General features: G+C 48.0%; 1 protein-coding gene across 4 annotated transcripts in view; it reads right to left on the bottom strand.

The window, feature by feature from the left end:
• Positions 1–26,390, bottom strand: part of KANSL1 (KAT8 regulatory NSL complex subunit 1) — a 101,438-nt gene that overhangs the window by 3,236 nt on the left and 71,812 nt on the right. For 2 of the 4 annotated variants that reach the window (XM_074849457.1, XM_074849456.1), the window contains exons 4-13: positions 21,951–22,055; positions 16,681–16,796; positions 15,019–15,214; positions 11,880–12,045; positions 7,480–7,665; positions 6,918–7,079; positions 6,441–6,592; positions 4,027–4,145; positions 2,759–2,816; positions 2,031–2,143 (exon numbers count right to left, since the gene is read on the bottom strand). In XM_074849457.1, coding sequence (XP_074705558.1) covers positions 2,031–2,143; positions 2,759–2,816; positions 4,027–4,145; positions 6,441–6,592; positions 6,918–7,079; positions 7,480–7,665; positions 11,880–12,045; positions 15,019–15,214; positions 16,681–16,796; positions 21,951–22,055 — 1,373 coding nt within the window. The remainder of the gene's footprint in view (positions 1–2,030; positions 2,144–2,758; positions 2,817–4,026; positions 4,146–6,440; positions 6,593–6,917; positions 7,080–7,479; positions 7,666–11,879; positions 12,046–15,018; positions 15,215–16,680; positions 16,797–21,950; positions 22,056–26,390) is intronic. The other 2 variants (XM_074849459.1, XM_074849458.1) reach the window with 2 other exon arrangements.

Genomic DNA, 26,390 nt, shown 5'->3' with positions numbered 1-26,390 from the left:
AGTTCAACAGTTGGGCGTAGGAGGAGCACTGTAAAACCCCTAGACTTCAGATTTAAACCAAGAATTAAGAAAGTTTCAGCACCTACACAGATTCCCAGATAAAAGACCCACAGGCTGCAAACAGAGAAACCTAACTGGAGTCCCCATATCTGTGTGCAGCTCTTCAAGATGAATTGCAACAGCAAGTGGCCTTCAAGGACTGGCAAGGATCAGATTCCAAAACCTACCTTGGCCAAAATGTTCATCAGAACATACAAACCCAGCCCCAATTAGACTAATAAAACACCTACACCGGCAGCAAGCTAGATGGAGTCAATGTGCTGAATCAAGATTTAATTTAAAAGCTGCTACAGGAAAAAAACCAAACCAGTCTGTTACACAGATGAGGCAGGAAGACCACCAGACGCTCAGCAGATCTGCCGGAGCAGGTCACAAAGAGAAGGACATTTAAGGGAACTGAGCGAGTTTACCCCAGTGTTTACTGGTATTACTGGCCCAGGTACTCCACAGGAAAGCAGCAAGGTACTGGCTGAATCACAGTAACAAGAAGTTACCAGGACATGAGGGGCTCCAACGATTTCTAAAGAAAGACTAAAGCAGCCGCAGAGAAGAAGCCCAGGATGGGAACGGAGGGACTGAGCGAGGATCCTGCTGAGGAGCAGCTCGGGACGTGGCAAACATTGAGCTGAACTCGGCCAAGTCACTCTCAGCACAAGTGCAGCGAACCACGTCCCGGGCTGTGCTGGGGAACGCGGCCAGCGGAGCAGGGACACTTCGTTCCCCATCGCACTCTGCTGAGGAGCTGCACTGGGAATACTGGCCCAGCCCTGGGGGAATCTCCATCCTTGGAAGTGCTCACACCAGGGCCAGCCAAAGCCACGGCCAACCTGGTCTCCTGCTGGCAGCAGCCCTGCAGGAGCCTGGACCAGAGACCCCAGGAAGTCCTTTCCCACTTCCATTTCTAAACTTAAGAGATGAAGTTTGAATTGACCCCAGTGCCCAAGCCAGGACCTCAACACAGCATCTTTCACCAACGTCCTTACAAGAGGGTCTTTAGAGGAAGGAAGTTATGGCGAGTTGCTATCGGATGTGAGAAAGTGGCTGAAGAAGTTTGCAAAGAAACACCAAAAGGTCCCACACGCTCCACCGGCACCGGGAAATGCAGCTGCAGATAAAACGAGGCAGCAGCAGCACAAATGGAGCTTGATAGATGCCACCTATTTGCAGAAGTTCTTGCAGAACCCGTGGACGATCACACGCGCTCAACAGGGCTAAACTGAAACCACAACCAGACCAAGACGACCGGGTCCACGTTTGCATGCAGCTGCAGTTCAGCAGCATCTCTGCCCAAGCACAGTCGTTCAAAACCAAACAAAGCAGCGGAAGCCAAATGGAGAAGAGCAAATCTCTTCTTATGCAGGTTTATGATGAGATCAACAGCTGGAAACTGTGTGGTTTTAGACACCCACTCGCAAAAAGACACTGCAGAAAGGCAATCAAGTGTCAAGTGATCAGAGGAACGTAAGGACACGTATATAAATGAGGCAGAGGAACAGCAGTGCTGAGGCAATCGAGCGGAGAGGCAGCAGACAGCCTGACGTTGAGAACAACCACCATTCCTTGTCCCTGCATGAAGGACGCCCATCTCAGCCCCCCAAGCTGGCGCAGCAGCCTCCACGCTTCTAGAGTGGTGAAAGCACTTGAGAAAGCAGAATCCAAACAGATGGAGCAAGAGTTGGTTGTCTGCAACTCCACTGGAGTGTAACTTCACCCCTACCTAAGCCAGACTATGCCCCCTCCTACGAGGGCTCTCAAGCTGCTCTTGTGGATGGTGATCAAACCTTCCAACACCAGCACAAACTTCTAACCCTTTTTATGGATCAGCTGATCTGATAAAGTCTCCACAACCTGCTCCCAGGAGCATCCCACTCTGTTGGGAACGACACATTGGCCAAGAGAAGCCCCCAGGACCCTCTCTGCACCCCCCCCACCGCCGAGGCTGTGCCCAGGGACCGTGCTGGCGGGTGTACCTGCTGCCCCGCCGCTGCGGGGGCACGCTCGTGCTCCAAAGCCAGCGGGCCCGCTCCATCTCTTCACACTTGCCGTGCCGAGCAGTGAAGGCCGAATCAGACAAGTCCTCGATCTGGAAAGGGAAGGGGACAGGGCTTGGTCAGAGCTTTCTTATAGTGAACACGCAGCTACCTGCAGTTTTTCCAGCGTTAGCTACAGTGTGAATTTAAATGTTTGTATCTGGAGGGAGGTAGATGCTATCAGTGAGTGTGAGAGCACCTCGGTAAACTGAGTCTGCATTTCTTACACAGAGATTAAGAACTAAAAACCAAAAGAAAGCCATTTATCCCAGAATGAAAGCGCTCACACAGAGGTTTAAGGAAATACCATCATCATCAGTTTAGCTCAAATAACAAGTATAGCGGCGTGACTGGTCATGATTTTTTGAGTAGCCTATTCCATAAAAAAATCGCTGCCCAGAGAGGTCTCCTGACAGCAATCAAACCTCAAATTCAGCTGTACCCAATCTAACTAATCCAACTTCTGCCTTATCACGCCTTTCCTGAGAAGGAACCAACCCCAGGCTGGTTTCTGCAGGGCCAATTGTGCCATTTTGTGGCAAAAAAGGAAGAGACTCCGCACCTCCCTGCTGAGGTCCCTGCGTCCGCTCCCTTCCGGCGTCCTCTGTGGACGCTGTTCTGCTGCCACCAACCCCATCCCACGTTAACTCAAATAAAATCCTTCTTACCTCCTCATTGTCTTCATCAGGGTTCGCTTTCAGAGCGGTGATATCCACTTCACGCCAGCTGCAACACACAACATCAGAGGGCAGTCAATCCCCGGCACAGCCGACCCAGCAGCACGTGCCCTGCACGCACCAACACTGTCTTTTGGGAAAGGAAAAATACAAGCCTGCCACGATGAGCAACATACTTAGGCTCAGTTTTAAGCCAAGGAGTGACGTTTGTCTACCAAAATCCCTCCTGTGGTATCAGACAAGGGTTTCTCCCTCTTAGCCTGCTCCATTTTGAGCACATTTTTTTGCAGTGGGGTCGCACCCACCGAGCGCAACGCTGGGGGACAGGCAGGAGACGTCCTTCCACGTGGGGAGGGTCAGGAATGGGGGGGCCGAGGCTGCCAGCATCCTCCTGCTGCAGCCCTTCCTTTCTGCCTGCCTGCCCGGCTCCTGGCGCTGGTCTGGCAGCGTGGCCAAAGCCTGCCAAGGGCAGAGGAAGCAGAGCAGATGCTGCAGCATTTCCTTGTCTTCCTCTGGCTCAGCAACAGGGCCCCTCTCCCTGCCCCACTCTGAAAAAGGCCCGGGAAGAGCACGTAGGATCAGGAAGAAGAAAGAGGTAGGTTGGGAAACAGACCTGGAAAACTGGGAGCGAAAAGGACTAGAAACTGGGCAGTTTGGATGAAGAAGCTGCACCAGTGCTGTGGCAAGCTGGCACACTCCCACCGAGCACTCAGGTGAGAAAACCAGGAACTGATCTCATCCAGAGTGTTAATCCAAGAACATCCAAACAAGGGCCGACAGTTCAGCTCCTTGAACTCAGCTCAGGCAGAGAAAACTTCCAATTCCTACCGGTGCCCCCATGGGAGGTGACTCAAGGCAACAGCCCCTCTCCTGCACTGCAGCGTTAACCCGGCCCAGGCAGGGCCGAGCTGGGGAACCACCAGAACCTTCGGCTCCACACACTCAGCAGCTTTGCAGCAGGACAGGGGACAACCAGGATGACTTTAGATTGCACAGAGACCTGAGCAGGGCAGCTGGCTTTCACACACAGGGACACTCAGACAACATATTCCCTAACTTAGCAAGTCTCCATCAGTGGTATGATCAGAAGTCTTCCAAACTTTCTCGTATTTCCAAGGAAGAAGCAAGCCCCTTCCCTCACCAGCACTGGCAGCCACTGGGAGCAAAGCCCTAGGCCAGAGCTGAACTTCCAACGAGACAGTTGATAGGAAAAGCCCAGCACACACCAACCCCGCGGGAGCCGGGGATCAGGCACGTACCTGGGTGTGAGGATCTCTTTGTACTGCAGTTTCTCCACACGAGTCGTTGCAGCAACGGACATCGGGATGACAATGTTGTTAATATCGAATGAACTTTCGCCTCTCCTCCTCCTCGGCTGCTGTAACGTAAGACAAGACCCACATGAGAAAGGGCTGTAGGTTTTGTCATGTTAAGTCACTGATGGAAGAAGGATGAGGCCTCGTAGGAAATGGCCTTGTAGGACCTATGGAGGCTCTAGAACCAACAGCAATTTGCACCAAAATGGATTTCACCTACTGCTTGCTGCAAGTCCTCTTCCCAACCAAGAGTCCTTAGTTGGGAGGGTACAAACAAGGGCAAGGCTGCAGTGGTCCGTCCTGCAGGCACTGAAGCAAGGGGAGCAAAGGCTGCTGAGCTCCAGCCACCATCTCCACACTAGTACCAGGCGCTGCACAGCCAGGCAGATCAGGAGATTGATCCAGTTCATCAACTGACCCAGCAAGAAAAGTCTCCCATATAATCCAATTCCCTCCTGGCAGTGTAAAGGAAGCAGTGAGACCATCAGGAAAGGGGGAAGAACCATCCAGTTTGGAAACAGCCCCCTGCTCGTGTCCCTGCAGGGGTCTGGACCCACCACAGGTGACACTGTGGCAGAGGAGGAACGTGAAGCAGTCAGACAGGAGTTCATCTCAGGTTATGACAGCTGTACTAAGAGCCTAGCAGCTTCCATCTGTGTCGCGCTTTTGACTGGAATAGATTTTCTAAGACAGAAATAAGCTCCGCACTTATCTATTTAAACCTGGGTGAACGCTGGGTGCTCTCCTACCATCTGTCTACCCAAAAACCTCCCCCAAACCTGTGACAGCAGCACTGTCGGTACAGTGACACAAAGCCTCACGGATCAGCTCGACACGCAAATGGCCCGTCCTCCCAACGGAGTCACCTGCGATTTACCATTTTCTCTGTCTCCTTTGATCCCTGCGGCTTTTAGAACTGCCAGGGACTTGCCACAGCCACACCCCAGGCCCCGCGTGAAGCTGGATGAGGACATCGCTACCGCCACAGTGGCAAGGAAGTTTCAGAGTGTCACCGTCAACAGTGAGGCCTGACCCACCCGCCGGGGAGCACACGCAAACCTGCGCCAGACGGGGATGCTTGAAGCCAGGACCCAGATGCTTGAGCCCAGGGTCCAGACCACAGCATCCGCAACAGGGTGGACTTGGCTGCGGAAGGGAAGACGCTTCATCTTGCTTTTCGGAATGAGCTTGTGAAAGAGCAGCAGAAAATGCAGCAAAAGACCAAAAAGATATGTGTATGAAACACAAGGAAACATCATCTTGACACACTGGAGCTGCTTCTCCAAAAGCCCTAGCGCATTCAGGCCTAACTATCACTGCTTGTTGGGTTCTTCAGACTGATGTCACTGCTGATGTCAGCAGCACGGAACCCAGCCGGTACCTAGTGATCCCAGAGCAACAAGCTTGGAGCAAGGACAAGGGCACACAAGGCTGAGCTGGAAGTGGTGCCCTCAGCTCTGCCATGGACAAATGCCTCTTAACCACCCTGGTTTTACTATCAGGGTTTGAGATCTGCTCCATCATCCCTGGGTCACATCCAGCTTAGGCTGTGGCACAAACTACCAACTGGAGGGGCCAGGGAGGGGCCAGGTTCTTCACTGGGACGCTTAAGAGTTCAGCATAATTCAGTCCTTTAATCAAGGGCTTCTGTTAATGCGGGTCAGGCGCTGGGAGGACGGATGACGTCTGGCAGAGGAGCTGTGTCATCCATCTGTCCCAGAGGACAGTGGGGGGGAGTTATGTTCCTGCTCACTGACTGCTTTTAGACACAGTTTCATAAAGGTCCCAAATCCTGTCATCCTTTAGCATTTTGGGAGGCTGAGTGTGTCTCAGAAGACAGTATGAGTTAAGCAACTGCCAAAGCTTGTGTTTAGGGGAAAGTTAAGATCTCAACCACCACTGTTGTACCACTGCCCTGCGACTCAGCCCCAAGCCCACCTACAGCCCAGTGCCACGGAGGGAAACCACCACTGTACCAGCAGCACACTGCTGGTGCTCAGCAATTCTATCCCTCTTCCATCCCCAGACAACTTCAGAAACCAAAACCAGATGTGGAGCGAAGCCAGGGGACTTCTGAGAACAGGAGCATTTACCAGCAGTTTCTGAGCTGACAGTGAACCTGTAATTGCAGCTGACTGGCTCTCTGCACAGCCAACGTCAATCCAGGAACCCAGCAGACCCAAAGTCAGAGTGAAAAAGAGGACCAGCAACCCCACCATCAGCTGAACCAACGGGTCCAGCATGGCAAGAGGAATACTAAGCACTCTCAAGCCTAAGATGCCTGAACTGTTCAAAAGCTGAGGCCCCACGATGGAGCTGAGCTCAGAAACCTCTCCAGAAAGGCACCAGGTACTTACGGCTGTGCTGGAGGTGCCCTGTGAACTCGCGCTGGCCGGAGCGGAGCCTTCCGAGGAGGTGGACAGTTGCCGGGCTATAGGGCTGTGAGGTGTGGGGGTCGCAGCTGCTGACAAGTAGCTCGGGCCACCAACATCCGTGTGATGCTTCAACACTACACAGGGAGGATGGGAGAAAACGAAGAATGACATTAACAAAAAAAACCAAAGGGGGGTGGCGGTGGATAGAGAAGGACCATGTGCACCAGAAATGGCCAGTGCTGAGGAGCACTTTGCATGAAAGAGAAGCATCTTCTGATGGCGGCTGCCAGCTTGAGAGGCCCTGGGGGAAGGAGCAGTTAGAGCACTCGAGGCATTGCTGCGCTGGCGACGAGGCCCAGAAGCAGTGCGTTCCCCCTTCTCCGAGGCTGAAGGGGGAGAGAGGCTGGATATGCAGCAAAGCCCAAGCTCCCCCCGAGAGACCTGGCCGTGGGAGCCTACCTTCACTCCTCTCAGATGAGCAGTCTCGCAATCGCTTTTTGTCACAGGCAGGAGGCTGGACAAGTGAGCGCTCTGGCGCTCTCTCGGCCTTGGACACGGCCGTAAAATCGTCTAAAGGCGGCCTGTGTGCCTTGTCTGGTTGGATTTTTTGATGTGAGCGCTCTGAGGAGGGGAACAGAGAAAGAGCTATGAAACGCCTGTTTTCACCTCTCTTTCTGTTGGCACAGGAGGCTCGGGCAGAGTTTACCAGCTCCATAAATCCAGACAGGTTGGGCTCAACACCATCAGGGTGCTGGAGACGTGTCAGAGCAGAACGAGCCGCAGTACTGCTCGTGCCAGCCTGAGCACAGCCTCAGACCGATCAACAAGAGGTCCCTACGAACCGAGACCAGCCTGAACTTCACCACCTGCACACACTTCACCTTCAGCCCTGGCCTGTGATACCATGGCTTCATCCCTGAGAGCTGAATTTAAAGGGTATCCTCCTCCTTTCTCCTCCCAGATCGCAGGGCTGTTGGGTACAAAACCGGGCAGTGTTTCTGCACGCGGCGGAGGCACTTACTGGCTGCAGTGAAGAACGAATTCACCAGCTTGTGGCGGTCCTTGCGAGCAGGGTCAGACAGGCTGCTGGTAGGCATGGGGGCTCTGTGCTTGAGCGAGAGCTTTTTGGGAGGTTTAATTTTCTCGTAGGGTTTGTTCTGCCACTGAGATTTCAACATGCTCTGGAAGTGCAGACTCGTGGGCACATCTGCAGAGGGACACAAAGCACAGCATTCAAATTAACTAAATTAAGCACCAGAAAGTGGCGGTACCATAATCCTCTCCCAGTTCCCCCAGTAAGAACAGCCCTTGACAAACCCAGGCTTGCCTACACCCTCCTCATGTTCAGGAAGGACCTGCAATATTGGGGCCTAACATTTCTAATCTGAAGCTCTTTGAGAGAAGGACATTTCTACAGGATTCACAGCCCAAGTATATCCCAGCAGGAGAATGAAATCTTTGTCAGAAAAACCACGTGTCTTTACCACTGAAGGTATCTCATGTACTGTCACACTCAATTCTGCTATCTCAGATCTGACTTCCAAGAATCTGAGATATCTCAGCACATCAAATCTACAGAGGTACAGGCTGGAAAAGAGAAAATCAGCTTAAATCCTCAATTTCAGGTCAAGCCAAAAGCCAACCAAGTACTTTATGACGTTAATCTGCCTGATGTGGCACCTCAATCACCCAACAAAAGTTGTGAGCACACTTCAGAGGCTCCAAGAGCAGAAGTGCTGCTGCTCGCCGGGAGCTCCCCGCGCAGGGGCCGGGTCATGCAGCCATCTGCGAGCAGGCAAACTGATGGGTAATTATCTGGGTAACTGATGCATTTTGAGCCTGAAGTTTCCGTGCATACCACAGCTCACAGTAATTGAGTACCTGTCCCTATTTTATCCTGCCGTGGCTCAGCGAGCACAAGGGTGTTGCACTGCTGTGAAATGCGGCAGACACTACTTTTGCTCACGTTCCTCGAGTTTTGTTTCTCCCAAATCCCATACAGACGTGCACTCCCGACCTCAGCCAAAAGACAGAACACTAATGAGATTATTCCGTGTACTTCTTCTGCAGATAGGCAGTAGCAAACTACTCCAGCCTCAGGAGTCCCACAAATAAGCCTTCCTTTCATACTCATAGCTTCAAACTTCAGATTTAATCACCAAATACTGCTGCCTAAGTCTCCAAGACCCAGCTCTCTTTTATATGCCTGAGGACCAAAATCCTAGTTTGGAAAAGCATTAAGGCCTTTAGGGTTTACAGGAGAATACTGAGACATGAATTTATCTTCTCCAACTACACCCTTAAGATCATTATACACCAGTACTTGTGGTCTGACACACCACCCATCTGCTCTCCTCCCCAGTACAGACCAGCAGACCTGTCACCAGCAGGACATGCAGCCCGATGCAAACTCACACTGCCACAACTAGGAGTTAAAAAGCACTAAGATGAGCATCAGCAGTACAAACATCCCTCCCCCACATCTCTCAAGCTCACATGACATTTTCACAGGGACTTTGAAGCAACCCTGAGCAGAGATGAACCTTCCCAGGCCCTGCACAGGGAATAAAACTCCTCACTCTGTGCCTGCGGAGGGGACAGGGAGGCAATTAGGAGCTGCCACGGGATTTAGAAACTGCATCTCAGAGGGCAAGTGCCAGAGATTCAGGCCCTGTTGGTAGTCTCAACGACTGATATCTAAACCCCTCCCCAGTGTTTCCCCACCAGTTCCAGGGACTGGAAAGCCCCAGCAGATCCAGGCAGGCAGACAGGATGGGGAGAGCTGGCAGTGCATGGGCTGGAGTCGGCTGGTATTAACAGGGGGAACTCAACCCTCAGGAAAAAGCCAGGACAGCTGCATTTCAGGCACCTTGATGGTTAAAGCTCTGGTTTAGCCCCATCCATTTGCTAAGGAAGGGCTATCACAGTGTGACGGCAGCTCTTTGGCCACCGCTCCTGGTTTGTGGAGACATGTCCCAAAGAACGGAGAGGGGCCAAGGCAGTCCTTTAAGGACACTGCCAGTGAGGCTGCAACATCACTGTGTTGAAGTGGTCTGACCTTGGGAAAATGGCCTCTTCTCTGTTTATTTTTTACTTTCTCCTGAAAATTCATCCCATCCCAGAAGCCCACACATCTGTGGAAGGAGCAGACAGATCAGAGGGAGGGGAAAAAACGTAAGACACTGTCAGCAGAAAATGAGTTATTTGGTGGTTGGTCACTGTCCTGCTGCCAGCACTGGTTGCACCAGTATGTGCAAGTGACACCGACACTCCTCCTCCTCCTCCTGCTCCTCGGGCGAGCGGTGCAGGCCTCCCAGGGACCGGCAGATGGCAACCACACTGAGCCCGAGAGCCCCCGCTCCCGTCCTCCCCACCAAGGTTATTACATCATCTGAAAATTCCCAGCGAGAAATCAGATGAACCAGAAAACAAAAAAACCAACGCTGAAAGGAAGGGGACAAAGCGCTTACAAAGCGCAAGTGCAACGGGTTAAAAGCCGCGATTGCCTGCGCTCTGCTTGCCAGAAGAATAAATGATCTTTTTCCTCCTGCGGCGCCTGGCAGTTCTGCCCTTGGCAAACTGCACCGGAGATCCCCGGCTGCTGGCACCGGAGAAGCCCCGGAGAGACAGGCTCAAAGTGAAAGTCAGCACATGCTCAGAGATCTAAGGCCAAGCTCCATCTACCAAGCTCGCAAGCTCCTCCAGAAAGTCTTAACTGAGCCTCTGCCCATCGACCCAGCCAGCTTGTTTACAAGGTGAGCCCCCAAAATAATCATGGGGGGGCACCGACAGCAACCTGGATAAATGCTCACAGGCAGGGAGACGCCTCAGTGCAGACTAAGAATGTCAGAAGCACAATCTCCCACCTGAGCACGCTACTTGGCTTTACGTTCGGATAGAAAAGCATCCCCATCCCCAAAAAGCAACCCTAGTAAAACCACATTAAGCACCAGTGAATCATCAAAGCTAAGCTGAGGGAGGGAGTGGGGGGGATTGGGTATTTCTGTATAGGTGTTTTAAGCTTTACACCATATAGTTTTAAAAACAAAGTTTTTAATCTCGTGCAGCCAGAACTGATCTTTTGCCATCTGAGCCGGCTGCAGCTAACCCTAAGAAAATGAAAAGTGAATACTGAATGATAATTTGCGTGGTGGCCACGCTGCACTAGTAAACAACAGGTTTTCTCACCGCTTCCTAGGGTATTAGATTTAACACCACAGACAGAGGATTACGAGCGCTGTGAAATCAGGAAATCAGTTTCTGCTTCAGGAGTTCAGTTCATTCAGTTCCTTTAACATTCCTTAATAGAGATGTTTCTCTGGGGGGGTGGGGTGGGAATTTAGTTTTTAAAAATAGCACCAATTTACTATTTAAGTCTGTTTTAAATATAGTGCTAGTGAAAGATGCCAGATTAATTGTTCCCAGACACTTCATGCATTTCCTACTGTCACATGGTTTGTGCAAAGCTGGAATTTAAACCCAAACATGCACATTAGCCCAGTGTCTTAGTCTGGACCAACCATTTTACTTCCTCACAAGATGCAGGGACACACACCTTCCTCCCAGTATTACCAGTGGTGAGTTACACCTCAAGCAGTCACACACTCCCATCAAGGAAAGGAACCACTATGATCTATTTTCTCCCTGGCTCTCCTGATAAAAGTACCAGTTCCTATCATTTGTGGTCCTGTATTTTGTGATCAGAGGAAAAAGACGACAGATGGACACCAATTTCATGCAAGCCAGTAGTTTTTGGTCAAAGAACAGGCATGTATTTAATTTGGCAGCTTTGGAAGCAAACAAAAGAAACTATTTCATTTCCCTTGGGAAAAGTCCCTACACACGAAATCTGTGAATACCCCAGTCAGGGTTGGTTAGTTATTCCTCTTAATGATGATTAACTCTGATACCATAACACAGGGAAACGAGTCTCTTAACGGGAACATCCCTTCTTACTGTACCCGCTGAGCCATGGAAGATCATTTAACAATTCCTTACAAGGTCAAAAAAATTTCCTGTGACTTAAACCAATCCACAAGTAATTTTATAGAGAGGAACAAACCCTGCGGAAGCAAATATTTCTCAAGTGGTTTATAGCAACAAAGACACCAGCCTAAAGATCCAGGTCCCAGCACAGACTCCCAGGCACTGCTCGGTTTCCCCACCCTGAGCGGGGCTCCAGGTCAGGTTCCCATAAACAAACACATTCAAGACTTCAGGTGTAACGCCTTCCCAAACCCTTCCGCACCAGTGAATGCTCTGCTCCTAAAAATACTTGCAGATGAACAATTTTGGTCACACTCAAGCAGATGTGCACTTCCTCTGGAAGCCCAGGATGGAGGAGCAGGCTCCGGAGCACCTCCAAGCATCCCTGGCCCCGTTTGACAACAGCCCTGGCAGCTCGGGGGGTGCTGCACTTACCATCTGGGAATGACAGGACAGGATGAATACACGAGTCCAGCTGGGAGAGGCGCTCCAGCAAAGGGGCATCATACTGGATTTCCAGAGTCGTCGAGCTTCGAGTGCCACACAGAGCACATGAAGGGTTCACATCACAGCTACATCGCACCAGGCTATTACGATGGACCTGGAAAGGGGACAGAGAGTCAGAGGTCAGCGTGTCTAAGGGCTCTCTTCATCCATTCCCCTTTAACAGCTCATGAAAAAAGTCCTAAAGGCTGTGGTGTTGTGTTTTGTTTGGTTTTTTTTTTCTTTTTTTTTTTTTTTTCCTACCTTGTATAAATCCTGTTCATTCAGTCTGGACTCACTTTCACTTTGCATAAACACAACTGAAAACTACTACTCACCAGCAAAGACAGTTTAACATTTACTAAATTCAACTAAGAGTGTTTAATTTTATCTAGGTTGAAGCCTCATTTATAAAAACCATGAGGCAGCACAATTCAGTTGTCAGAGAGAAAAAAAAGCCGCCCGGAGTTCAGACGGGTCAGAGAGCCATCACTACATGCCAAAAGCTGACACTTAACAGGGACATCTTTACAGAGTGAAAAAGTGCGTTTTTCAACCTCGTTTTCTAAACCAGGACAGACTTTCAATTCACAGATTTATAGACTTTATATGGACTTCATTTATATGAAACCATTGTAAGCAGATGCAGAACTGAATGTAAATCCCATACGGAGAAAGTAACCAATGATTACCCATCAAAATGGAAGGATGTATCAAACTGGATCCTGCAGCAGTCTGTTCTGAGTCTAGTATTACTCAAATAATTCCCATTAATGACTGGAATGATGGAAGAGGTAATATCCTCAAGCCTTAGCAAGTAACACTAAAACTGGGAAGGGCTGCAAGTACCTTGAAGGAAAGGGCTTGAAATTATCTAAAATATGTAAAATGTAATTCACTGAGGGCAAATGCAACAAGCAGATGCTTCAGTGACCAGTGAAGAGGAGGAAGAGGTAACTGAGCAGTTCTGCCCAGAGGATCTGGTGGTTGTTATGGATCAGAAAATGAACATGAATCAGCAGTGTCGTACCATTACTGAGAGTTAGCACCCCACAAGGCTTTATAAACAGGACGGCTGTGCAAGACGCACGAGGTAACCCTGCCACTCTGCTCGGCATTGCTAACGTGAGCTGGGAGGGCTGCACCCAGTTTTGGGCATCTATTTCAAGAAATGTGTGCACCAAACGGGAGAGGAAAACAAGAAAAAAATTACAAGATCCTCAAAAATACATCCCATGTGCAAAACCAGAAAGACCCATGGCACGTTTAGTGTAGAAGTGACCACGTTAAGAATTACCACAACCATACTTTGGGAAGAGCTTCTGAAGCAACGAGGGGAGCTGATCAGTTTACACCACGACTTGGGACTACTGGACTGAAGTTATTAGACTTTAAATGGCAGCCAAGGCAGCTTATATTAGGAAGTTTGGTTTGTTTAGTTTTGCTGTCTGAAAAACAAGACTAGCCAAGCACTCAAATAGCTTGCCTAAGGAGGCTTAGACAAACTGTCTGGCATGTCATGAGGATAAAGCAGTCTGCTCTGCGGCATGGGGATGCTGTGGGTGACTGCAGGGGATCCCTTCCCGTCCTGTTTCCATCCCAGTGCACGCTACAGATCCACTCAACCTTTAAGCCACTTTTCTTTCCTACAGGACATCTCTTAACTTAAAAATTTCAAGTGGTGATGTATTCAGATTTTGTAAAACAGTAGGCACAGTTACGGATGATCTCTATTGAAACAGTGAACTCTCTGGTTGTAACTTCTGGTCACAGCAATCTACGACGACTTGGTGCTAGATGGGAGAGCACAGTCAACTGGACTAGTATTTCTGGACCATGATCTAGCCATCACTCAGCTTTCTCTAACAACTGGAGGAGTGCACAGAAATCCTTTGCTATCTGGAACTCCTCTTCTGAACCATCTCTGATTATCAAATGTATTTGATGAAAAACTAACATAATTAACAGATGCTTCTTCAAACACTGAGTGCACAAGTCAGCATCACCCACAGGAAAGTTTATAAACTTCCAAATCACTGAAGATCTTGCAAGCAGTCATCGCAGCAATCTACCAGAAATACCCCAGATAAAACTGCAAATGAGTAATCAGTTAAAGCTAACTCAGCTGAGTGAGAATCTATTTTTCTCAGAAAAATGTTGCTTTTTGAGCTTCTCTTTAAAACTCTAGCACTCGCAGAGTGAAAACCCCCAAATCCTTGTGGTAAAGTTTGACTTGAAACACTCTGACTCAAAGGTAAGTGGATTTTTGCCATCTATGGTTCTGCAATCAGAGCTGCATGTACAGAAAAGGTCCTTATTCCCTCAATTTCTACCTACCTATTCTTCAACTGACAGGCTACGGCATTCCTAAGAGAAATTAAGAAGAATGAAGCATGGCCTTCCCTTGTACAGTGAATAAACTCTATTTCCACTGGACTGAATTCTGCATAAGGGCAAGGGAAGATTATGTGGAGAGGGGTATAAAATAAAAAAAAAAATAAACAAAAACAAGACCAGGAACAGAGTCACAGCATTCAGCGATTTCCAAACTTAAGCAGCGGAAGTGAACGCGATCACCTCGGCAAGGCCTTTTGCGAGACATCCCACAGATGTCTGGTCAGGCAACTGTAGTTTTCCTTTGAGCAAGTAGCAGTGAGTTCCCGGGGCTGTGTTAATTCCTGTGCTCAGAGTTAAGGTTTCTCGATACTTCTCAGAGCTTCTTTCAAGAGCTCAGACTGTGCCATATTGAACTACCTGGCCTGAGGTTCACCTCAGGCTGGTTGGTTTTAGAAAAGAAAACCCACATCAGAGTTCAGCATCTCTCCTCCCCAGCGACAGCTAATAAAAGTCTTCAACAAATCAAAAGCTTCTCCTTTGTTTCTCCTTTACTTCTCCAACAGCCTTTGAAGCCTCACTGTCCTCCTCTTCCTCCCCATTTTCTTCCCCCTCTCAATAACCACGAACATTCCCAGAGCAGGGAGACCTCTTCGTGCAAAGAGCAAAAGCTGGACCAACGCATCGGTGCCTCGGCAGGCTCTTTGGTGTGGAGCTTTAGCTATATACTGCATCAAAAAAACCAAACAGCACTAACCTTTTTGGAAAGGGGCATAATGCTGCTAGGTCGAACAAGCCGTCGCTTCTTACAGCTCAGTACTGGGCGAGTGCGAGCTGCTACACACGTTCCATCCGAAGATGAAGTAACCATGTTCAGTCGTTGCTTTTTATGCAAGAGCTCCTCAGCTTCCTGGCCATCTCCCTGAGCATGTTCTGCCAGGCCAGGCTGAAGACTGCCCAAGAAGAGAAGAGAGAAAGAAAGATACTGTTATTCATTCAACCATCCCATGTAACCCAACAGCACCAGCCAGGTTCACAATTCAGACCTTAGCAAACACTCTAAGCTGAGTTTAAAGCATTGCAGTTCCATGAGGCAATAGCTTTTATCGAGCCAACTCTTAATTTTTGGTTTTACTTTGGTCACTTTCCACACTGTCCCACCACTGAACCTTTGACAAAATACCTTTGGAAGTTCTGAACAAAACCCAGCGTTTAAAGCTGGACACAGAGCAAGACCAAAAGCCACTCTAGACCTGAACAGCTTTAATCCTAGAATTCAGCTTCCCCCAGAATTACAGTTCAGGGCAGCTTAAGACAACAGGTTCCCATGAGTCTAAATGTGTCAGAGAACACAAGATAGAGAACATAAAATTTTCTGGAAAAAACACTTAACCTCGATGTAAACTTGATTCTGATTAATATTTGGGAACTATACCTCTAACAGCTCTCAGCAGTGACACCAGGATGGTGCAATGTTAACATTAACCTGTTTTACATACAAAGGACTTTCCTGTCCACACGCAGTGACCCTGCCCTACCGTGGCACCAGTGCACCATGCCACCTACCAACCAGCGCAGCTCCTCACCTACAGGATCTTTTCATGTACATTTTACAAGTGTTTCATTTCTAAAAATGCAAAACATTAAAGCCCTGTGGTCTAAGGCTCTGCAGTTCAAAGGCTGCAGGCATATAAAGGGCTCTGTTATGGTCTGCAGTGTTTCAGCTGGAGCAATGACTGAGCTGATCGGTGCTTTCTACACTTGCTGCACCGGTGCAGCATCCCGCCCTCCTCAAGGCACGAAGCAAGTGGTGATGCTTCTCTATCCACTATCAGAACTTCAAAGCACCATGTGTTCAAGGGTTTTTAAGTGGTTCAACCCTGAAATCATCCTGTAGCATCGGAGAATTTCTTTCCCTTGTTTTCATTTATCCCACTTAAAGACTTTCTCAACAAAAACAGCCTGGAGAAACAAAGAAGTTAGAAAGTCTTACTCCCAAAAATCAATGGGATTTGGGTTCCTCAGTATCTCCAGAAAAGTGGGCCAGTGGTTACAGATACTTCTGCAAAACAATTGCAAGCGGGCCACTAGTACCTTTGAATCATACAACTTGCAAGTGTATTAAAAATACCCATAAAGAAACAGTTTTGAACATGCTCATTGCATGGCTGCCTGCAGGGCTTGTTCATGTAAACACAGCTCAGTTTAGTACCATTTTCAGAAAAACAATGCAGCAGAAAACCTCAAGCAAGCAATGTTCTCCAAAACATTTCCAGGCATGATCTACTACCATACTTTTTTCAAAAAGTAAGTAAATGGTCTCCATTCATACCGTTACCAACCCAGTTGCTACCAACCAGTATGTTGCAGGCTGGTTTCCAATGAGACTTTGTCAAGATCATAAAAATCAAACTCTTACGTGTTAATAACTCCATTGACGGGTCTTGGTGCTCCACAGGGCTTGGCGGGATGGGATTCAGGAGTATTTGCAGCAGAAACACCCAAGTTCTCTAGTGGCTGGGATCCAGAAACACTCTAAGGAAGGATAAGAAAGAACATAAATTAATAAAAAAAGCTTCTTAAATAGCCACAACTTTCTGATTCCCAGTTTCTAGTTGAGGATTCTGCACTGTAGTTGTGGGTTTCCACACAGGACTTCAAAACAAGGGTTCAGAAGTCACTATGTGAACAGGAGACTGGAGATGTAAGGACTTCTTAGGGAGCAGCTCTGCCAAGAGGACGGATACACGACAGCACTTTCAATGCAAGAACCAAAGGACTTCAATTCCCCTCAGGCAACCACCAAGGAGCATGAAAGGCTGAGGTCTTTAAGGAGATTCTAGCATTTTGTCTCAATAGCACAAACAAGTTCATAACCACCTGTAAACCTCGCAGGCGTCTTCTGAAGTTTGATGTTGTGCTCTAAGCCACACGGCTGTGAGCTCGTCTAAGCACTTTGGGGGAAAATGGGAGGAGAGGGAGAGGAGAACAGACTTGCAAAATTGGATTTGCATTTTAACTAAATACCTGTGCAAACATGGTCCAAACAGCACTTTAAAAAGTATTTTAAATGAGTATGCACACAAGCTGTGGTTTTTGGATATAAGCAGGCCAACTCTATAAAGCTAAACCTGCCTGATAAACGCAAAGCTGGAAACACCTTTTTGGCAGAGGAAAGTAAGTAAAAACTAAGCTAAAGACACAGAGCTGCCCAATCCCTTCTGCCTTAGGTCTGAAATACAAACTCCCTCGTTCTGCAGCGAGCAGCAGCTACTGTGGCTGCAGCACTGAACACTGCACCTGCAAGAGGCCTCAATGAGAGGGACTGTCACCGCAGCTTCTAAGGACACGCTGGCTTTGTACCTCCTGCCGGTGCCATTCCTGCTCTCCACCCCAGCAGGTGCCAGCACAGTCCAGCATGTTCGTACCCCTGGCACTCATCGCCCCCAAGTCTCATCCTTGCAGCTCCTTCTTTTTGTTTTCAGACATGCTCCTCCTCCTCCCCAGGGTTAAACTTCATTTCTTCCTTCGTGCAGCACTTCCTACACTCACTGCCAATGTCTTTCTAGTTGGGTTTCCCCCTTCGCGCATGCAAGGGCGGTGGTGCAGTTCAAGTACTAGTAAAGAAGACAAAAGGTCTGATTTATCTACATAGATGGCTGGCCAGCCAGCCAGCCCCCTGCTCGGCACATACTCCAACTCAAAAGCATCGGCATTGCATTGATTAAAATCTTCCCTGCAATCACTCCCCCAACTCAGTGAACAACTAAAATCAGGCTACGGCGATGCTGGACTAACCGTTTCCAGAACAGCAAAGACCTGATTCACCAAGGGAAGAGCAATTTCTAACAACACAGACAACTTCTGCCTGCTGTCCGTTTGAGGAACTCTGTTGGGTTTTCTACACTTCTGCTAAAAAGAGGAGTTTCTCCCGGGGAGGGGGGGCAGAGCAGAGACGGGATCAGATCGATAGGCTCGTCTCCGACACTCGGTCTGAGCGCACAGATGTAGGTGCAAGATGAGATCCCGCCAGAAGCGTTACGCAAGCACAACGCAGCGCCCTGGCGAGGTGAAGTCAGTGCAGGAGCTGAACGTTTTCCCTCTGGTTTCTAGAGGCTTGGCAAGGCTGAGCCTTCACATGACACCTCTGCCGGAGGCACCCACGGTTCAGGAGGGCGGGTACACATGACTCATAAGCTCTTTTGAAATAGGGTATTTATTTTCTTCTCCAGAAAGGGTCTTAAAGGAGGAACCTCTTCTCCAAGAGCCGTCTCTGGCTCAGTGGTTCAAGACAGGAATAGAGGGTGACTCCTCTGCTTCCTGCAGAGGAGCTGGAAAGCATCAATCCAAAGTCTATTTATCAGAAACACCCCAGGCCCACCTTATCACACTGAAGACGGGTGTACCCTAACCAGGCTCTAACATGAGCAATAGGGGACACGTAGGACTGCAAGAGCTGACACCTCCAGTGTTCAGAGCGGAGGAAGAGCTCTTGCACCAGCTCCTCCTGGATGCACCTCCCACCGCTGTGCTTTCCTCTGGGGCTGGCTGGGCAGCCAGGCTGGGATCCTGAGGAGCCTTCATCACTCCAGGATCACACCCATGCTCCAGACTGAGCTCGTCTGTGTTTTGGGTATGTCCGGGGGCTGGAAGTCCAGGTTTTTAGGATGCCCAGGATTCTTGGAGAGTGTGGCGGGGGGGGTATCAAAGGTTCAGCTTTAGCACACCTGCTTGTTGCACAGGAAACCAGAAGCCTGCAGACTACGAGGGGCTCTCACGGCAGTAAAGAAGCTGTGTGCTGGCAGGTAGTCATGACCCAACACCAGGAATGTCCCCCACATTCCCAAAAAACCCAAACAAAACCAGACACGTTCAAACCTTCACCTATTACTAGAAAACAAACCCCTAATGCAGAGAAAAGCCTTACCAAGACACTCCATCAATATCTTTTCTCATTTACTATTAAAAAATGTTAAGTGCACCTCCCTCGCTAGACTAGCATACAAGCAATGAATCGACATCAACAGCTGAGTTGTCTTTAAGGCTTCATGTTATTCCCATTTTCAGACAAAAATATTTATTTACATACTGAGCTTCCAGTTCCCAACAGACATTCCCAGGCCTTCTCTGCAAAGCCCTTCCCTTCACTGACGATAGGATTAGTTCCTCCTCGGGATTATCAGCCACATCCCACATATCAGGCCGATGCCCAAGGACACGTATCCTGCGCTCACGCTGGCCAAGGGAGGTACCCATGAGCGGATGAGATCCAAAGAGGAGTGGGGGAGGAGACAGGATGGATTCCTCCCCTTATTCCACGTTGCAGGCCTGTCTCTTACTCTGCCAGTTTGTGTGGGGAAAAAAAAAACCCCCAAACTCAACACAATTCTAAGCAGCCCAAGGAGTGCCAAAATGATAAGCACCTCTCCAGGAGAGGCCCAAGAGATATGCTTCCAGTAAGTGTCCTAACGCAACAGGAATGGTCTCTGGGCTAATCTCTGGCTCAGAGCAGATCAAGGCTCTGACTCAACACCCCACCCTTACGAGCAAGTCTAATTAAGCAGAAACCCTTCAGCAGCAGGGTGTAGGAGCTGGGTGCCTGGAGGCAGTGTTTCTGGTGGCTGACACCTCCAGCAATGCTGCAGAGAAGCTGGCAGCGTGGAGTGATGTGTGCGTTCAGCAGCAGCCACATGTGGAACGGGAATAAAAAGTCCTTTTCAGGAGGAGTCACCCTCCATGATGGCAAGCACAGCTGCAGGAGTAGCCACAAGAAGGTGCCAAGTAGCAACCTGCAAGCCTGCTTTACTCTGAAAATGTTGTTCTTCGCCGCTCTCAGTATCTGTTATTTGTGTCACTGTTACCTCCAAGACCTGTAAGACAGATCGAATCTCCTTTGCGCGAGCACTGCAATAATAAAAGTCTCCATCTGAAGAGCTCATACCCAAGCGAAAGGGATGAGAAAAGGGACAAGGCAGGAAATGAGTAAACACAGCAACAGTGAGGTGACTGTGAGCAGCAAAACCAGACGGCACCAGCCAAGAAAGCATTTTCTTTTCCATACATCAGAAATCTACGGACATCTTCTATTCTATACTTACAGAGATGATGCCTAAGACAATCTAAAAAGGGACACTGTGATGATTTTAAGTATATCGAAAATGTCTTTAGTATGTAGGGACAAAGTCAGATGGGACACAGTCCTTCCATCTGCAGATTCCCAGGTTGAAAGTCATGTCAGATAAACATTCTGATTTGAACAGATAAGGAAGAAAATATTCTTCCTATCACTGTTAAATTTGACCATTTATCTCCGTTATCAGTCTTCCACTTACAGATTAGCTCCCAAATAACAGCCAATTCATCAGTGCAGGAGCACGCTGTTTCTGAAGCGAATCGGAGCACGCTGTCACTGCGCTTGTTTATTATTCTCCAAGTGCTTTTTGGGTTAAAGCATGAAAAGGGGGGGGGGAGGGGGGGGGCACACGACAGACGGACATCACTGTTCAAAACCAGACGCTGCGTAATGCTTGTGATTCAATCACGATCTGTAGCAGCCCCTGTCATCCTGGCTCTCCAGCCTCCCGTCGCTCCTCCAGCGTGGCTCTGTTTTCATCTGAAGCACCATCCACTATTTCAGTTGTGAGCAAAACCTGTTCATTGTATCAAACTACACAGCAGAGTTTTGGGCTCAGCTAACCTGCTTAAATTCCAAACACATATCTGAAAGCCAGTGTCAAGTGAGGAGACATTTTATTACAATCACTTGTAATAACCCCTTCGCAGTCCGGTGTTAATAAAAAATTTTCACAGGATTTCATATTATCATTCAGTATCAGGGAAACTCTGACAAAGTCCTGCCAGTGATAAGAAAAAACACTCAAAGTACAATTTTACAGTTACTTCTAGTTAAGTTTTTTTATCTGTATCAACTACATTGAATATTGGTGTACGAAACTCAAGCACTCCCGTTGCAGTGAACCTCTGCTTCTCTCCAAACATGGCATTAGGACAGAAAACCAGGAGCGCTGCAGCTTGGTAGCAGGAGTTTGAGCCACGTAGGGACCACCCTTCTTCTAGTACTACACCACAACTTCAAAATCCTCCATTTTAATACGTTGATGTGTCCCACAGGATCAAAAGTAATCACAGCCAGGCTGAACAGTACGATCAAGCCTTTAGTCTGTGGCCTATATTTCTGCATTAAATAATAAATACCTGGCACTCCGCATAGTTTCCAGTGCATCTCACTGAAATCATTAGTTCCCTTTCCAACGGGTAACACTCAGGCAGATATTAATAGCCACATCTTTAGAAGCCTTTGCTAATTGTGCTGCTCTCAGTTTGAGGTACTTTTCTGCTAGAGGGAAAGGATTAGTTAGGATTTTTAAGCTTCACAAAATGCTAATGCATATTACAAAGGTACCCTGAGGAACCCTGTTCTAAAAGGTGTTTAAATCCTGTAACTTATTAACCCCAAAATAATCTGTGAGGGGGCAAGCTACACAGACCAACACATCAGCAATTCCCACGTGAAGTCCCACAGAGAGGTGGCTTCTGCAGGAGGCCAGTCCCATGCCAGACACACGGTTTGAGCATCTCTCCACCACAGCTTAAAGGATGAACCTTCCCTACCCAAAATTCACGAACATGAAGTATCTGGACCCAGTCCGTTCTGCTGCTGGCACTTACCAGCCGGTCAGCCCCGGGCTCCAGCTTAACTTCAGCACTAACGGGACGGGATGCATCATCTACTGCAGGATCAGGGGGTGATGCTTCACCAAGAACTATCAGCCCCTGGAAGAGAGGGAAGGGAACAGGAATTAACTGTGGGTCCTTCAGCCTCGGCAGGGAAACTGCGCATCCATCGTCCCGCAGAAACTACAACCGCTGCACAGTGAGGCTTGCATTCCCACCGCATTTTTCAGACACGATGCCAAACCGAATCCCCTGCTGCCTGGATTTTCCTGACATCTAAGCTGAACTCAGAGGGGGAAGGACAGTGGCTGAAGCCAGATCACATGCCTTCAGCCCATTAATAGTAGACAGTTAGCTCCCTCTCGGGCAAAACTGCTGAAGCGCTGCTGCTGTCCCGCTTCCCACTCCTTCCCCTCCTCCCGCACACGAGGAGGTTCAGCGAGCTGCATGCCAGCAAAACCAAAGAGAACATTTTGCTGTAGTGCAGAGCAGGAAACGACTGCTTTCATAGTACAAAGTGGAACTCGCCACCACAGCCAAGCAAACAATTTTGAGCGGGTGCCAAAAATCTACAGTCAAACTTGTTACTCTGAGCAGATTTTTTCAAAGAAGTGATATTCACAAAATTCAATAAGGAAAGAAAAACACTGATAAACAAGCCACTGCTATAAACCTAGTGGGACAAAGCACAGTGGCAGAGCACTGTTTTATCAGGCTTAACATATGTTGTCCTGTTTATGTTTTACTCTAAGTGAAGCTTACTCTAAAGGCAGGACTGCTTTCTCTCTAAACAACACAAAGTAAAATAAAATCATTATAATTATGCACATTCTGAGCTATATTGTAACAAAGCAGGCTAAAATGTGCAAGGGATTAGGGAGCTGGTGCAACCTACAGGCCATGAATACAGTCCAGGACAAAGACAAGCCAGAACAAGTTTGCATTTGGTCAAACAAGGAACTATGGAAAGGGCTGCTCAAGAATAGGCGGATCAGTCATCTGAAAACAATTTTGGAGGTTGCACGGTGTGTCACAAGAAAGTGAGCCTGGAAGGGAACCTGGAAACGTTATCTGGAGAGAGGAGAGAGCTACAAGACTTCCCTCAAAGTCCACAAAGTCAAATCTTACATGACCGATGCCACAGCATGTGGCCACGGAAGTTGCTCCTAAGGCTGATCTTACGCCTTGACGCAATCTTCTATACACCAGATCAGGGGCTTTCCGGAAAGATAGTGGTAGCCCATAGTTCAGGGATACTTTTATTTAAAAACAGTTCATAAACTAAATACAACTGTACGTGGCCTCTGACCAGCAATGAGGAAGTAGCCAGCTTCTAGAATAAACATGATGACGCCTTTCTAGAGTTTTCTGACATCCCAGGATGTTTAGTGGATGAGAGAGGCTGGAAGTCTAAACTCAGTTTAATACTGTTGTGCTTTTCCTCTGCTCCGGAAAGATCTCTCTCCAAAAGCAACCCACCACATTTCACTACTGCTTCTAGAAACATCCTCAGGCAGGCTTCTGCAACCAGGTCGGTCATCTCCAGATGTCAGGTGTAGGAGACAGCGGACATGAAAATGGGAGAAACTGGGACTGAATGCAAAATTGGAACCAAGGAAACTGCTTCCTTTTGACACTCCGGAAAGCACTTGGGCTTATTTGCTCAGCGAGAGAACGAGATGGGGAAGCATAGGCATCAGGAACAGAAACAGCCACCAAGGACTTCTGCCTTCAGTTAAAGGAAGAGGGGAGCTGCTCCATGCCTCCTCAGGAAGGAGCAGTAATTAATTCTCTATATTTGTTTAGAAGCATGTCCCTTTACTGGTGACTTCGAAGCAGAAGCAATGCCTAACGCAGCCTTCCCTGTGACAGTCACAGATTTGGTTTTCATGCCCTCGTACAGAAGCTGCCCTGCCCGCACCTACCGTGCTCACCAGTCGTCCTCTCCCAGCTCCCAGCCCATGAGACAGCCTCTATGGACCTACAGACTGGACAGCATCTTCCTAACTGAGGGCTTGTACTCTCTGCTTTGCTTCTAAGAGTTCTAAATCTCTGTTATTTATACACTTCTGAATAATGGAGAGGAATTAGAAGGGCAACATCAAATTTCCAGCTCCCCTTCAGGAACGGGAAAGGAGCAGTAGAGCTGAATTATTCCAAGGTCACACAATACTTGTGTTTCACCAGCGTTCTCCAAAACAAAGGAAAAAGGAAGGCCCCCTCCAATATTTATGGGCAAGTTTGCTGCTTCTTTACTTCAATTTTTATCACTAATTATGGTATTAATAAGAAGTCAGTCGTATAGGTCTCAGAGACAGACAGAGAGATAGATCTCAGACGTCTCACAATCTTGTAACAGTCAGCAGCTTCTGCCAGGGGATTAATGGGTGAGGAAGAGGACTGACACACATTAAGACATATCAGAAAGATGTGCTGCACAGAAACAGCCCCACAGAGGGACAGCAGCATCTCTTATTGTACCCTAAGCCCGAGATACCACTGCAGACACAGGAAACTCATGTGAGGGCTTTAAATTCTTCCAGCAAGAGGCTCCTCCTAACTCCCATCCCACACTTCCCATCACGCGTTTCTCCTGACTCAGCAGCTCTGACCAGAGCACAGCCCTGCCCAGGGATCAGACTAAAAGCTCAAAGGGAACACAGTGAACCCATCTCGGATGGTCTGGGAACAAGTCAAACCTGGGTCTGCAGAGACGATGGACAACCCCATCTTTAAGGAGGTTCGGTCACTGCATTTCAACCAAGTCTGCCACTGCACAAAATTCCTGCAGAAGCCCTTCACCGTAATTTACCTTTTATTCCACCCAAGAGTGACACTCATAGAAGACACAGAAAGAGAGAAAAAATGCTGTTTGTTCCTTTCCAAACACGAAGCATCTGCCACCCACACATGCAGGGAGGTGCAAAGACTGCGGGCGGGGGGGACGGGGACATGGACACGGGATGGGACGACGGACAGACATGGACAACACACGTGGACACCAGCACTGTGCCACTCCCCATCTCAAAAAGGCCCAACAAAGTACATTTGTGAAAAGAAACAAAACCATCTTATTACCTTTGTGGACATCCAGTCCCTTAAATTAACTGTACATGCTCTTCAAAACCAACACAAAATCGAAGGCACAACATTTAAGCGCCAGAAAACACAGTACTTCACAACTAACTTTGAACACATGCTCGTTGATTTGTTGTTTTCCTCCACATCTCACCAGGCTCCGACTGAGCCGATCCAAATGTGCTGAAAACACAATTACCACTGAGACACCCAGGCAGCAGTGTACCTTCAAAACAGAAGGTTATTTTCAACTGCTTGGTCCTTCTCTTGCTTTGATTTGACAAAGCAATGCATCTTTCTTGAAGGGTACACTGGGATACAAACCTTAACATGTAAAGGTAATTAACCTAAAAAAAGAATAAAATAGCAACTTTGAATTCCTGCAGCAGCTACATTTTAACCTCCTCATGGCCAAATAAGCTAGAGTTATGTGGACAGAAAAAACAAGGTCTCCAAATTCTTTAATTGTTGTCCTTATTTGAAGCCAAATCCATTCCAACAAGACTCCTGTATTACTGAAACATGCACTCATTTCTCTAGTCTCCTATGTTTGCTCCAAGCTGCTTTTATTAATCTTACTCTGCGTTTTTCATTGATGAAAACAGAACACGTTTTACAAGGGATCCTTGAGCTCAATGACACCAAGACGACGAGAGCTGGGTGCACGTGGGGATCTCCATGAAGTCCTATCAGAAAGATGGGGTATTTGATACTGTTCAGGCAGAACAGCCACTACCAGATCCTCAACATCTGAACTCTTCTGCCACTGTAAGTGGCATGCTTTATCTTGAATTCCTGTATCAGGTTATCACAGCTGAGGAGTTTTTGTTTGAACAAATCAAAAAAAGATGACATCCTGTTTTCCAAAACCTCAGATGTACTTTTCAACTTTGACACAATACCGTGATGTTCTCCTTTCAGACCTAGAGACTGCAACCTTATATAAAAACATATGGGATGCTTGTAGCCATTATCAGGCCATTTCACAAGTCTGTCAAGTTGTCATCATCTGGTGAAAGCACTGAATCTTCCACTTCATTAGATGAGTTTCTCGTTTCTTCCATTACTTAACTTTTAGCATATAAATGTTTAGCTATTTTGTATTTTACACTTAGAAATCATCTTGTATGATCTGCTTTAGACAAAAGGAACATGACTCTTTCTGAAACTGGTTCACTAATTTGATATACAGTCCGCTTCCCAGAAGCCTTTAGCTCTAATCTCAGTAATGTATTCCGTTCAGCAAGCCGTGCTCTTCCACCTAGTCATTTATAGCCCTCACTCACTCACTCAATTAGCCTGTTTTTCTACATAGCTGCATAAAAGTCCAGTCTTCCTCCCCTGCCCGTGCTTTCT

The sequence above is a fragment of the Strix aluco genome, chromosome 24 (genome assembly GCF_031877795.1).
Source record: "Strix aluco isolate bStrAlu1 chromosome 24, bStrAlu1.hap1, whole genome shotgun sequence".
In the NCBI taxonomy this organism is placed as follows: Eukaryota; Metazoa; Chordata; class Aves; order Strigiformes; family Strigidae; genus Strix; species Strix aluco.
Note: the sequence above shows the minus strand (reverse complement) of the source record. Positions and strands in the feature narration are given on the sequence as shown.